This window comes from Galeopterus variegatus, unplaced genomic scaffold (assembly GCF_000696425.1).
Source record: "Galeopterus variegatus unplaced genomic scaffold, G_variegatus-3.0.2 Scaffold4786, whole genome shotgun sequence".
Lineage (NCBI taxonomy): Eukaryota > Metazoa > Chordata > Mammalia > Dermoptera > Cynocephalidae > Galeopterus > Galeopterus variegatus.
Genome location: NW_007730897.1, coordinates 59,581 through 74,629, shown reverse-complemented (window position 1 = coordinate 74,629; position 15,049 = coordinate 59,581). Strand labels below are relative to the sequence as shown.

The window sequence follows — 15,049 nt, the reverse complement described above, 5'->3', positions numbered from 1 at the left end:
GGGCGGGCGTGTCGCCTCGGGTTGTGATCCCGTTGCCGGTTGCGGTCCGGGCGCGACACCGAGGGTTGGGATCCCGTTACCGGTCACGAAAAAAGACAAAAAGGGAAAAAAAAAAAAATTAATTGGTCTCAATTGGAGTATTCTAGTGAACTAATTCCTTATTCTGAAAACTGGTCAATAAAGGGAAAGAATGAAGTGTTTGTCTTACTTTTAACTGTACCAGTGGGTAACCAAATAGATTAAAGGAATGTCTCTTTATAGAAGTACTTCAGCTAATAAGTCAAGGAAAAATAATAGAATGATAATGCCATTTTAAACTCATAAATTAATGGATCTAAGCATTAATCATCAACAGTTTGTAATATCTCAAAAGGAGAGACAACCAGATGGCATGTACCTCCTGATAGAAGATTACAGTACCACTATGAAGTAGTTTTCCTCCCTCCCTCCTAAAAGTACTTGTGAAGGAAATTCTAGGTGTCAACTTGGTTAGATGAAGGAATGCTGAGAAACCTGGTAAAGCTATCTTTTTAGGTGTGTCTGTGAGGGTGTTTCCAGCAGAAATTAGTACAAGAGTCTGAGTGGACTGGGTGGAAAAGACCCACCCTCAGTGTGGGAAGGGACCATCCAATCTGCTGGGGTTCCAGAGAAAACAAAAAACCGAGGAAAAAGGTGAAGTTTTTGATCTGCTGGAGCTAAGATACACTCTTCTCTCCCTGTCCGTGGACATCAGAGCTTGAGACTCTAGCTTTTGGGTTCCAGGACTTACACCAAGGACTCCATCAGTTTCCCTGGTTTTGAGGCCTTTCGACTTGGACTGAGCCACGCTACCAGCATCCAGTTTATAGATGGCCTACCGTGGGACTTTTCTTCACAGTCACATGAGCTAATTTCCCTAATAAATCGCTCTCATATAATTATATCTTATTGATTCTGTCTCTTTGGAGAACCCTGACTAATACAGTACTGAATGCGATCAAGCCTCTAGACTTAACTACCAATTTATAGGAATTACAAAAAAACAGAACAACGTGTTAAACAACATCACATGGATGCCATCATCAAAATCCAGACCATCAGAAACTCTCGGGCCGGCCCGGTGGCGCACTGGAGAGTGCGCTGCTTGGGAGCGCCACAAGGGTTCGGATCCCATGTGGAGACCGGTTCCCGCTCACTGGCTGAGCGCGGTGCGGGCGCAACACCGAGGGTTGCGATCCCGTTGCCAGCCCCTGGTACGGGCGCGACACTGAGGGTTGTGATCCCGTTACTGGTCAGTAAAAAAAGACAAAAAGGAAAAAAGAAAAAAAAAAAAGAAACTCTCCAGAACAAATGACATGGTTTCTTCAACAAATAAATTACAAGGAAAAAAAGGGAAAGCTATAGATTTAAGAGATATAGCAACCAGTCATGATGTGTGCCAAGAAACTCTCCAGAACAAATGACATGGTTTCTTCAACAAATAAATTACAAGGAAAAAAAGGAAAAGCTATAGATTTAAGAGATATAGCAACCAGTCATGATGTGTGCCTCTCTGGCTTCTGATTCAAACCAAGTATAAGATAGAAAACATAATTTATAGCATTTGAGAAAATCTTATGTTCACTTAGTCACTTAGTTCAAACCCAAACCTATACCAAGGGAAATTAAATGTACTTACTGCTCTCCTTCTGCCTAGCTCAGACCAGCAAAGGTCATTTGACAAGTTCAGGAGGCTAACAGAGTAATTTGAGATTTATCTTGGGCCCAAACTATAGTATAAGAAATAATTGATAAAAGCAACATTACAGGAATGATAGCATCACAACCATAAAGTTTTCATAAAGAGCAAGACATTTAGTATACCTTTTTTTCTGTTTTAAAAAAAGTATACATAAAAACAGAAATCTGAATTCAGTAGAACAAATGGTATTCCTACCAGGTTTCATTTGAATTATACAATGGAACACCAGTAAGTTTTCCAGTAATAGCATTATTTGGACAGTAAAATGAGAAAAGAGAAACATGGTAGTGATCTGCTGGGCTGTTTAATTCAAAGCATTACTGAGGCCAATCTCAGTGGGTATTCTCCAAAGGAATCTTCTTAAGATTCTGGATAATCCTAAAAGCACCCTGGGATGTAGATTTGCTTCTTAGTTTCTGCAGAGTAAAGACTATGTTATTTAGAAATTCTAGAAGTTCCATTCCATCTGGTATTTCCTGGGTTCACAGTAGTGACCCAAACATCTGAAGGCTGTACTCTAAAGCAGCATGGTTTCCCACTGAGATATTCAGGCCAAGAATTGATTTGTGCCTTTCATTATAACCACTCCTGATCTCCTGCCTTTCAGTATAATCATGCCTGATGAGAGCTTCATTCCTTGCGTGGAAAGCCTTGACCTTCCATTACTGTCGTGAGTCGCGATTGACAGGAATGCTCCCATTCCACACCACCACAAGTAAACCTTGAGTAGGACAATCTTGGGGACATCTGTGGTCTCATAAAATATAAACAAAGTTTCCAGGGACATTCCTCTACCGTCCAAAAAATAAAGCAAGCAAACAAATAGAAGCCGTGCCAGAAACAGCCAGGACCAGAGTGTATGAACGGTAAGGCGATTTCACCTGAAACTTGAGACTAGTGAGGTCCAAGCATAGAGGTGCCAGGGTTGCAGCAAGGGGAGCCAGAGCTACTAGGAGCTGACTTGGTCAGTAGGCTGCAGAATGGGGCAGGATTATCCTCTGGCCAGATTTTTTTTTTTTTTTATAGCAACACTATTGTGAGATTATTGAACAGCAGGGAGATAGTATGTTGAAGCTGGAACTCTTACTGCCATGACTCTCAAGAATGATGAAGTGGTCTTGAGTTTGGGATACAACACTCTATTAAATGTTTAAACCAGTTAGGATGCAGTTACAAAGATGAGCAAACTACTCAGGAAAGAAAAAAACTGGAGAGAAGAAAAACAAATGTAACTTCTAGGAAAGAAAAATATATAATTATTAATATAAAAAAATGAAGAGGTTAAATAGTAGATTAGAAACAGGTGAAGAGTTTTTATGAACAAAAGACATCCAGATTTATCTTAATGAGACTGCAGAACATCTAAGAAAATATCTTGAAAGCAGCCAGAGAAAAAGGACAGATCATCAAAAGAACAAGAGAACGGTGGAATTCTCAACAGCAAAACAGAAGGCAGAAAGATATAAGTATGCACAAAAATGTTATTAACCTAAAATTGTACTTAGCAACATACTCAGGAATGAGCACAAAATAAAAACAACTGTAGGTAAACACAAGCTGAGTACATTTTTCACCACCAGGCTTGCTCTAAAGTGGTAGTTTTCAAAGAGTGGGGCTATTTTGCCCCCCCCCCCACGGGGGGAAGTTTAGAAATGTTTGGAGACATTTTTGGTTGTCACTATTGGAGGTGCTACTGGCATCTAATGAGTAGAGGCCAAGGATGCTCTTAAACATCCCACAATGCACAGGACAGTCCCCCACAACAAATAATTATTTGGTTCAATATTTCATTCTGCTGAATTTGAGAAACTTTCTTTTAAAGGAATTCTGAGGAATGTACCTCAAGAAAAAGGAAAATGGTCCCAGAAGACAAGAAGTCTGAAATGCAACCAAAAGTATTGAATAGATGAAATGGAAAACATGTACCTAGACCAAATCAATGTTGTCTCTATAAATTAATTTTAGTATTTTATGTGTCGAGTTAAAAAGACTACTGGAAATACTGGACAGCAGTTTTAGGTAAGTTAGGAAGAAAGAATTGGAAGTCCAGTGTTCAAAAGTCTTTGTGTTTAGGAGGATGTCAAGCTTTTGTTCAGGCATTTAACAATTTGTTTTAAGTAATATACATGGTAAAATCTCAAAGATAATTGCTGAAAGAGTAGAAATAGAACGCAGAAACTAGAGGGAAAAAATGGAACAAAGGAAAACCCAAAAATTCCTAAGAGAGAGACAGAAAAAGAGAAAACGAGTCATAGAGAAAGAAGAACAAATAAAATGATGGTAGAACCCACTCCAGATAAATCACTCGCTAAGGTTGATGGATTAAACTTAACAGTTAAAAAGACAGATTGTTAGATTTTTGAAAACCCAGCTCAAATTGTGAGATAATACGAAGAACAAATAAAATGATGGTAGAACCCACTCCAGATAAATCACTCGCTAAGGTTGATGGAGTAAACTTAACAGTTAAAAAGACAGATTGTTAGATTTTTGAAAACCCAGCTCAAATTGTGAGATAATAAATGTGTATTGTGTAAGCCACTTAATTTGGGGGTAACTTACACAGAAATAGGTTAACTAAGGGGTGGCCAAGTAGCTCCCTTGGGAGAGCATGGTGCTGGTAACACCAAGGTCATGGGTTTGGATTCATGTACCAGCCAGCTGCCAAAAAAAAAGAAATAATAAACAGACAATAAATGTATGTTTAAAATTGTTATGCCTTCGTAGTGAATTAAACCTTTTGTTATTATGTGGTACCCTTTAATCCCTAATAGTTTTTCCCTGAAAGACAAATTTATCTGATATTAATAAAATTATATCAGCTTTCTTTTGGTTAGTATTTGCCTAATATATCTATTTCCTCAACTTTCAGCTTTCACATATCCTTATGTCTCTTATAAACAATATGTCTTGATTTTGTTATTTAATCCAGTCTGTCAACCTACCTATTTTAACCAGTGAATTTGTCTATTTACATTATTATAATTATTGGTACTATCAATATATTTGAACCATTGTGCCATCCTAAATTATTTCAGTTTGTCCCACTTTTCCTGCTTCTTTATAATCTCTTCTTAAAAAAAAATACTGTCTGTATTATTCATGCCCCCAAAATATAGAATATTAACACACTCTGATATCATTGTCTCCCCTGCACTAACCACCGTCATGTTGTTATTATCTAGAATAGGTCAATCAGAAAAGGAGTGACTATTCAATAAATGGATTTGGAAGAACTATTTGTTTGCTGACTACATGGTCTGGCTCCTTCCTCTCTTCCTGATTACTTTTTCATCTCCTCACTCTATTTCACCCATAATATTCTTTGTGTTTTATGAATTTACTAAGATTGTCTCTGCCTTAGGGTCTTTTAAAATGACTATTCCCTGGCAGGGGTGTGCTGCAGCCAGCTCATATTAGCTCAGAAGAGCCAATTGTGTGCATCTCTTCCCCAAATCATGTTCAGTGTCTTCACATTAGTAGTTTAAAATTGACCATGTGCGAGTATTTATACCACAGAAATTGGCAAAGACTACAAATAAGAGGTTTGTTGGTTGATTTTAATTCTAGAGAGCCTGCTTTGTCAGCACATCGATGATCTTATTTGAGGTTGTCCTTCCCCTCCCCAATCACAGTCTATCCCAGCACCTGTTTCATTTTCTTCATTGAACTTACTACTGCTTGAAATGTCTTTTTTTTTTTTTCTGTCTTCTGTGACTTCAATATATGCACAGTGAAAGCAGGGTCTTTAACTGTCTTGTCTACTGCTATACCCCCAGGACTTAGAACAGTACTCAGCACATCATAGGAATTTAATAAATATTTGTTGAATTAATTGAATAAATTAATTACTCAGAACTGGTGATGATTTTAAAGTGTGTCACCCTCTTTAGAATTTTCTGGAGCCGTTAGAGAAAAATTAATAACATTTTCCTTTCTTTTTATAACTATTATAGAAAATGTCAAAGGCACAGAAAAGTAGAATGGCATAATGAACCTCCATGAACCTGTCACCCAACTTTGACAATGTTGCAAATCTATTTTCAAGGCTCCGTAATTTTTTCCTGGACTATTTTAAAGAAAATTCCAGTATTATATGATTTTACTTAACCTTTTAAAAAAATAACTAGTATATATTCAGATTTCTCTGTTTCAAAAGTGTCTTTTTACATGTGATTCATTTGAGTCAGGATCCTAACAAGATTCATACCTTGCAATTGGTTGATATGTCTGTATCTTTCAAGTCTCTTTTAATCTATGAGTTCACCTTTTTTTCTTTATGCCATTTATTTTCTGAAGAAATCAGATTTTTTGTCATGTAGCATTTCCCACGTTCTGAATTTGGCGATTATATCCTTGTGGTAATGTTTAATATGTTCCTCCTTTGTGTTTTCTGTGAACTGGTAGTTAGATTTAGAGGCTTGATTAAATTTAATTTTTATTCTTTTGGTAAGAAAACATCATAGATTGCATGGTATAGTTTTCATTGTATTACAGTAGGAGATTGTGCTGTGTCACTTTCAGTGATGTTAAGATTGGTCAGCAGGTTCCAGATCAACATGATACATTTATTGTAAAGTTCTGTCTCAGCCTTTCACCTAATGGTTTTAACAGCTATTGATGATCATTGCCTAGATTCATTATTTCGTTAGAGGTTGCAAACTGGTGGGGGGGTTTTCTAATCCTGTCATTCCATCTATCATTAATTGGCTAGGATGCATCTATAATGAAGAAATTTTCTTTAACTATGTGGTTACTCTGAAATACAGTTGGCACAAGAAAGGCTGGATAATTGCTTGATTCTTTCCCTTTTTTTTTCCTTGGCTGCTAGCCAGTTCATTTATCATTTTTTCAGTTATGTGTTGTTTCTTTAACAACTGTGCAAAGGTGACTAATTTTTTAAAATATCATATTAGATATTTCATATATTTGCATTTCAGTTCATTTGCATTATTTATTTTTTGTGCTCATATTATCCCATTGTTGGCCATTGGGAATCCTTGCAGGTTGGCTCTTATGTCCTTTGACATGACCCAGTCATTTTGATAGCTTGTTGGCTATTTCCCAAGCTCATCTTATATATTTAAGGTTATTAGATTTTAGATAATTTTTTAAAATTTTTATATTGGTATTTATTCCCTCAGTATTAAAAATCTTAGTTCTTAAGAGTGTTTGTATAATTTTTTATTTTCTCTCTTCTCTTTTACCAGACTGTGTAATTATATATACATTAACAGACTCTATAGATAACACAGATTCTGCTGTCTTAAGGACCCGGTCTCTTTTTCTTTTTTTCTTCATAACTCGTTCACTAAATTCCTGTCAGGTGCCTCTTTTAACATAAAAGAAATATGTGGAAGGGTTCGTACAAAAAAATACTTAGTAAATGACCTAATATAATTTACAAAGATTGGGACAGCCCTGGAGGCAGAAAACTTCTACTGCGATTATCAACAACAATATTGTGTAAAATTGCGCATGTCTAACACAGTATTACATACTGAGTAGGTACTCAATAAATATTCTTCTTTTTTTTTCCAATCCTAGATTTGCATAACTTTATGAGTAAGGTCTCTACAGTCTGTAATCAGAAAAGAACAGTGTCTCCAGAGGTCTTTGTATTGTTTAGAAAAGGAATGATCCATGTTTACTTCTTAGAGATTTGTTTTTGCTCCTGCTGGAGAGGAGACTGTATTCTCCAAGCAGTGCTAGTTCTACTACTCTTAGATTAAATTTGAATATGAAAATGGGTTCTATTAATACACATACAGTTATTTGATGCTGTTGTTTCTTCAGTACCAATGAGAAACTAACTTGGTTTATTTTTTTTTCCAGATGATGGGCATAAGAAAGCTCGAAATGCTTATCTCAGTAATTCTAATTATGAAGAAGGAGATGAATATTTTGATAAAAACTTGGCACTCTTTGAGGTAATATTTGGGAAAAAATTAGAGACCTCAAGAACAGAGACTTCAAGATAGCCGTTTTCTGTCCCATTTAGTTTTAAAATAGTACAAGCTGGATAATTTAATAACTAAAGAAAATAAAATACGTTAGTTATTGTTGTAATGTCATTGTAGTTAACTTTGTCCATTAAATCAAATTATAGTGATTATAATGATTAGCCATTAAATCAAATTTCTATGAAGTAAGGAAGAGAAGGGTTAATTTCTCTGGTGTATAGAGAACCTTGCAATCTAACTCAGCTATGATTTAAATGTTTTCATTGGAATTATCTTCCTTCTAAGTATAAAGCAGTGTATTTCTCCACCCTGTATTTGAGAAGACTATTATTCACCTTAGAACTAACTTAACAAAAATCACTATAGAAAGCAGGCTGCCAGATTAAGAAGACCTGTATGTCTTTTTGTTGCAGTTGACAAATAATAATTGTATATATTTATGGGATAAAATGTGATGGGGCAAAATGTGATACTTTTATATATGTGTATGTGGTGTAATGATTAAATCAAGCCAATTAACATATCCATCACCTCATATACTTATTTTTTGTGGAAAATATTTGAATTTTACTTTCTTAGCAGTTTTGAAATAGTATAATCACCATGCTGTACAGTAGATCTCAAAAACTTATTTCTATTTCTAACTGAAATTTTGCATCCTATGACTAACATCTCCCATCCCTCCCTCCACCTCCAACTTCTGTTAACCACCATACTGTTCTTTACTTCTTTTAAATTTAACATGAAGTCATACGGTATGTTTTTCTCTGCCTGGCTTATTTCACTTAGTATATTGAAGAGTACCTATATGTCTGTCTGACTAAGACAACATAGACTCTGATGGCATCTGTGACCAGGTTGTTATAAGGAGCCTGGTTTATTCCAGCACTACCTTTATCTGGCTTTGGGCAATGATACAATTGCCTTTTTTCTCAGTGTGCCTATTTTTTAAACAATAATTTCTGTCAGACCTTCAAGCAAAGGTCTGAGATTTAGTTCAGTCACAAAAGGTTTTGCTCAACCTGTCCATGCTTGGTGCCAATAAATAATAACCATAAATGTTAGTAACCAAAAAAGAAGGCACTGAAGGGTCATATTTCCAATGTTCTTTAATAGGTTATATACAGGCCAGTAATTTTGTTTTTATTGTAGATAAACTTACATAGCTATTAGAAAGAGTAATAAAAGTTTTCATTTAAGTATTTTGTAAGGGGAAAACAGCATGGAGGTTCCTCAAAAAATTAAAGATAAAACTACCATATGATCCAGCAATTCCACTACTGGGTATATGTCCGAAAGAAATAAAATTACTATGTCAAAGAGATATCTACAGTCCTATGTTCATTGCAGCATTGTTCACAGTAGCCAAGATATGGAATCACCCTAAGTGTCCATCAACGGATGAATGAGCAAATAAAATGGCACACGCACACACACTGGAATACTTTTCAGCCTTAAAAAGAAGGAAATCCTGTCATTTGCAAGAACATGGATGAACCTGGAAGACACTGTTTAGTGAATTAAGCCAGACACAGAAAGACAAATACAGCATGGTCTCATTTATAAGTGGAATCTAAAAAAGTCAAACTCATAGAAGCAGAAAGTAGAACAGTAGTTAGCCAGGGGAACGGGGAGGAGGAGGGAATGCAGGGAGGAAATGGGGAGATAGCCGTGGAGTACAAAGTTTCAGTTAGACAGGAGGAATAAGTTTTTGAGATCTATTGCACAGCATGGTGACTATAGTTAAAAATAATGTATACTTGAAAATTGCTAAGACGGTAAATTTTAAATGGTGTCACCACAAAAAAAATAAGTATTAGAAGTGATAGATATGTTAATTAGTTTGATTTTAGTCATTCCATAATGTATATATGCATCAAAACATTAAGTTATATGCCATAAATATATTCAATTTTTGTCTGTTAATAAAAATAATTTTATAAGGATTGATGTTGCCCTTTATGTGTGCTCTTTTCATGTGGGAAGAGAATGAAGTCTCATTGATAAATTTTCTTAAAATATTTACCTGTGAAATATTTTCTTATTTACTTTGCAGGATTCTGGAAGAGAGGTTATTTTGATGCTTATTTTCAGTGTCCATCATAATTCATTTCTTCCATATTTCTGGCTTTATAGGAAGAAATGGACACCAGACCAAAGGTGTCTTCTCTCCTCAACCGCATGGCCAATTACACTAATCTGACACAAGGAGCAAAGGAACATGAAGAGGCAGAAAACATCACTGAAGGGAAAAAGAAGCCCACCAAGGTAAGGCCTCAGAATAACAGGGGTAAATAAAAAGAGCCCCATATATAAAAAAGGAGGAAATATCCAGGGCATCACTGTATGTTCAGTAACTATTTATTAAATTCTTGATATATGTCAAGCACTGTTCTGGACATTGGGATCACAGCACAAACGGAATGTACAGTGTCCTGGCTGTCATGCAGTCTAAATTCTAATGTGAGGAGATAGCCCTTAAGCTTTTTAACTGTGTTAAAATATGTAACATAGTAAGAGTTGATAAATACCTTAACAAAAATTTAAGCAGGGTAAAGAGACTGAGACTGGCAAGAGACTGGGGTGGAGGGGCTTGCTACTTTAGACAGCTTCTGACAAAGTGATGTTTGAGCAGAGACCTAACTAATGTGAGCCATGAGAGAGAAGAGCATTCCAGGGAGAGGGAAGAACACTCCAAGAGAAGAGCGTCCATGTCCATCTGCCCATGCAATCTGTTGTGAAGTTGTTGGGTTTTTTAAAGACCAAGTATCAGTTTGTCTCAAAATGAAAATATGAGACAATATAGAATTTAGCATTCTGGTAGTTCAGCTCTTTGAAAAGGGTCAAAACAGTCTTCAGATCCTCATTTTACCATCTGCTTTATTTATCAACTACTGTGAAGAATTTATGCCAAATTCTGAAGGAATTCCATCAAGTTCTTAGTCTGTTTTTAAATAGAGAAAGATAACAGCTTTGAAGAACAGAAAATTTTAAATTGTTGGGGACACACTTAAAAGTTTATTTGTGTTCACATGCATATGTATAATAAAAATGTGTGGAAACCTATGTAAAGCAAAAATGTATAACTCTAGGAACAATAAAAGTATGGTGATAAAAATGTATAAGATGGAGATTTTATATGTTTACTTTCAATGATACTGCTTAAACTTATAACCTCTTCCTTGAGGTGAATATAGTAGTTAGGGAGCAAGTTTTTATATAAAAGAATAAAAGCATCTCTTCTGGATGACTATATAATCTTTTCTTCTGTCAACATTTTTCTTTCCAGACCCTCCAGATGGGTACCTTCATGGGTGTCTACCTCCCATGTCTACAAAATATTTTTGGAGTGATCCTCTTTCTACGTCTTACATGGGTGGTGGGCACAGCTGGTGTTCTTCAGGCCTTTGCAATTGTCCTTATCTGCTGCTGCTGTGTAAGTCGTGCGTTGGCTCCTGGGAGATCACCTAGAACATTGCAAGTTCTCAAGAATATATACACTTGAGCTCTTTGGGAATAAAACAAAGAATACTAGGGAAAGACTCATGATCTCAACAGGAGAGATTACTCTGATATAAAAATCTGAAGGATTTTCAGTAATTTAGTGCCTGTTATTTGCTGCTTGTTATATATTCTATGATGTACTAGAAGTTATGAAGCAAAACTTCAACTGGAGTAGAAGATAAAGTCCCTGTCTTCAAAGAATTCAGAATCCAAACCATTTGAGCTGTAATGTACTACAATGTATATTGAGAAACAAAACAGAGTTATTTGGGGGGTGAGGGATATTTGAGGTTTTTTGTTTTGTTTTGTTCTGAAGTCCTTTATTCCTTCCTTTAAAATTCAGGTGTTTCTAGGTCTTCTCTCCACTATACTGAGAGCATTCTGATTTCCTTTTAATTTAAACTCCTCCTATTTATGTATTCTGGCCACTTCTATCAATTTTATTATAGTTTTCTACTGTCTTCTTTTATTGCTATCACCATTATACCCTCCCTGTGCATTATGCTCAGCTGAATACTATACAAAATCAGTTAAGCAGACATAGCCCATATCATTAATAACTTAAAATTAATGGTACCACCATTTTCTTTTTTTTGGTTTCTAAGGCTTGAAACTGCAAGGCCATATTTGGCTCCTTGATTGCCTCTCACATCTAATCAGCTACCAAGGCTAATCCATTCTCTCTCCGAAATCTCCTATATTCAACTTTTTTATTCCCATTATCACCACTGTAGTTTTTACCTCTCACTGAACTATTATAGTAGTATACTAACCGATCACTCTGCCTCCAGCTACTCCCTATCTGCAGTCCATTCTATACTGTGCTACCAGGTAATGTTTTTAATATACAGTTATTATGTGCTCAAAGGTCTTCATTGGTTCCCTTTCTCAGTGGGTATTTTTCTTGGTATTGTAGCTAGTCTTTAGTTAGGTTCTAATCTATTTTCCAAGTTGTTTCCATAGTTATTCCTTTTGAATATGTTATGCTTTATTTTCTGTTTAACTAGGAGATCCAGAGTGAGATTAGTGGTTCTTAACAGTACCTATCCCACTGATTATGGCATAGGGGCATTTTACCAGAATAATCCAGATGTTAGTGTGACTAGTATAATTAGATGGATCACATCATCTAATTTTCATACCACTAGTTATGACAGCCGACTCCCTCTATAAAAGTAGGGATAGTTAAATGTTTGATTAGTGTTCTGAGTTCAGTCCACAGATGGGAAAGTAGTACAGAAATGTCATCTTTACAATATAACAATCTTCTCCTTTCTCTTCCTCTACAGACAATGTTGACTGCTATCTCCATGAGTGCCATTGCCACCAATGGAGTGGTGCCAGGTCAGTAGGCCAAGGTTGGATTTCAGGGATTCTCAGTGATTATTATATGTTTATGCTATAAAGCCAGTGGTGCAAACTTTTGAGGAATAGAATACTATTTAGTCTGTTCTGTGCTACCACAGAATAATGGTTTATAGGACATAGACACTAATACTGTTTGACTTTAGGATACCTTCTTTAAAATCTCTTTCTTAGGCTTTTGTAAACTAAAATACTTTAATTTCATACCCATTATTAACTTTTTTTTAGTTAGAATATATTTTGGGGGGCTATCTCATACCTGTAGTAAACATTCTCTGATTTTTTCGTAAGTAATACTGGCAAACAGTACTGCTTCATGTGGAGCATTAGATGTGCAGTATCTCCTACTATAAAAGTTTCATTTTTTACTTCCCACTAGCAGATCTTTTTATCGTATTCAGGATTTTCAGAAGCCTGAAACATTTATCTTTCGTGTGTATTTTTATTCTTCCTATTTATGATTTGTTTACATTCCTTTTACTAAAGCGCTCTCTTTATCCTGTTCATCTTTTATTTTGTCTTTTAGCTGGGGGCTCATACTTTATGATTTCTCGGGCACTGGGCCCAGAGTTTGGTGGGGCTGTTGGCCTCTGCTTTTATCTTGGTACCACTTTTGCAGCAGCCATGTATATCCTTGGTGCCATTGAAATTTTTCTGGTGAGTAATGACTTAGTGTGGTCCACAGTATGGAAGAGATATAGGTTTGGGTTTATTTTGTTTTTCAATATCAAAGCTTCTGAGAGATCAGTCAGCTATAGGAATCAACTAGGTGATTGACTGCTAACCTGTTTCTGGCCTTTTATTATGAATATTAGACAGAAAGGTTGAGGTGTCCTTTGCCTACCTACACCTTATCCCTCTGCCTGAACACCACCACTCTACCACTTCAACCAAGAAGTTAAAGTCTTATAGGCAAGACTTTCACCAGTGGGAGAAAAAGTAAAATAAAGTTTATCTTTTTTCATATCTTTATCCGCATGAAATAAAATGTTTTGCATGTATCTATTTATTCACTGGGATATATTTTTTATTATTTGAATTATTGATAGCAAAAGCAGGGCTCAAAATCATAATTATTTTATATGATCCCTTGAATAAAATTATTAATTTCACTCCCACTGGGTCTAGGCTTAAGTTCAAAAACAGTTTTCTTTTAGGCTATAGAGGGATGTGCTTTTTAATTCTAACCAAGCTGTCTTCCACTACACAGTAGCCATAAGATTTAACTTTTAGCATAACATTTTCAAGGGGGTTGTTATGAATAGAAGGCTTTCCTAAGGCAAAAAAAATAGCATTTTTTAAAAATAAGAACAACAAAAGGACCCCAAGATTCTTTTAGACTTAACAATCGGCTAATAGCATAAAAATTTTGGAAGATGAGTCAGCATAGTATCTTTGAACAGTTCTTCTATTTGAATTCTTTCACTGCTACCTATCACCTGTATGACCTTGAGCAGAACACTGTATCTCCCTAAACTTTGTTTCCTCCATCCAGAAAATTGAAAAACTAATACATTGTGAGATTGCTATAAGAATTAAACTGGCCGAAAATGTTAAGTCACCATTCATAGTGCTGGTCGATAAGTATTAGTTCCTTTACCACCCATGACAGAAGAAGCTCTTAGAGGTAAGGGTATTTTCTCTTTGGCTAACTAACCTATTTCCTTTTTTTCTTGCTTGATCTTTCTGTTTGTTTTCACTTAGGGTCTGCATGCTGGGTAACCGTACCCTTTCATCAAGACACATTGACATTTGCTCTAAGACCAAGGAAATTAATAACTTGACAGTCCCATCAAAGTTGTGGGGCTTCTTCTGTAACTCAAGTCAATTTTTCAATGCCACCTGTGATGAGTACTTTGTTCACAATAATGTCACTTCGATCCAGGGCATTCCTGGATTGGCTAGTGGTATCATTACAGGTAAGTTAGAGGATTATTGGACAAGTTTTTTTTTTTTTATTGTTCTCTGAGGAAAATAGGCTCTGCCATCTTAGATTCTTCTCTTGTTCATGAGGACTCACTACCCTGGTGCTATTTATTCCTTAAGCTCAACACACAGTTGTTAATTCAACATATTTCTACTTTTCTATAAGTAAAATCGTCCTTATTCAGGAATCTCTTGCAGTGTTGTCTGCTAAAATGTACCTCGTTTTGAGAGCAGAGCTGAACAAATCATTTTTAACCTAGGTTAAGGTAAAATATTCTGTGTATTCTTGTAAAATTGCTAACTTTCTTCCTGCATTAACAGCTGGAATAGAACTATTTTAATGTCACCACATACACCTCTGTGTTTTCCTAACTCAGCTAAATTCCTGAAACTCTTTCCTTAAATGATTTCTGTCTTAAATGTTTGGTCCACAAATTTCTTTGCACATAAGCAAGTTCACACTGAAGTGTTAGAAACAACACTGATGACTAATAAAAAAGTAATAAGGGACTTTGTGGGGCATTCAGCTTTAGTCTGTTTAACTTTTACTAGGTCCAGGGTTCAGTGCCTG

General features: G+C 35.8%; 1 protein-coding gene across 1 annotated transcript in view; it reads left to right on the top strand.

Annotated features, from left to right (window-relative positions):
• Window positions 1-15,049, top strand: part of SLC12A6 (solute carrier family 12 (potassium/chloride transporter), member 6) — an 83,130-nt gene that overhangs the window by 48,887 nt on the left and 19,194 nt on the right. Inside the window, exons 3-9 of the mRNA XM_008588355.1 lie at window positions 7,556-7,650; window positions 9,820-9,951; window positions 10,973-11,119; window positions 12,477-12,531; window positions 13,079-13,209; window positions 14,048-14,136; window positions 14,257-14,471. Coding sequence (XP_008586577.1) covers window positions 7,556-7,650; window positions 9,820-9,951; window positions 10,973-11,119; window positions 12,477-12,531; window positions 13,079-13,209; window positions 14,048-14,136; window positions 14,257-14,471 — 864 coding nt within the window. The remainder of the gene's footprint in view (window positions 1-7,555; window positions 7,651-9,819; window positions 9,952-10,972; window positions 11,120-12,476; window positions 12,532-13,078; window positions 13,210-14,047; window positions 14,137-14,256; window positions 14,472-15,049) is intronic.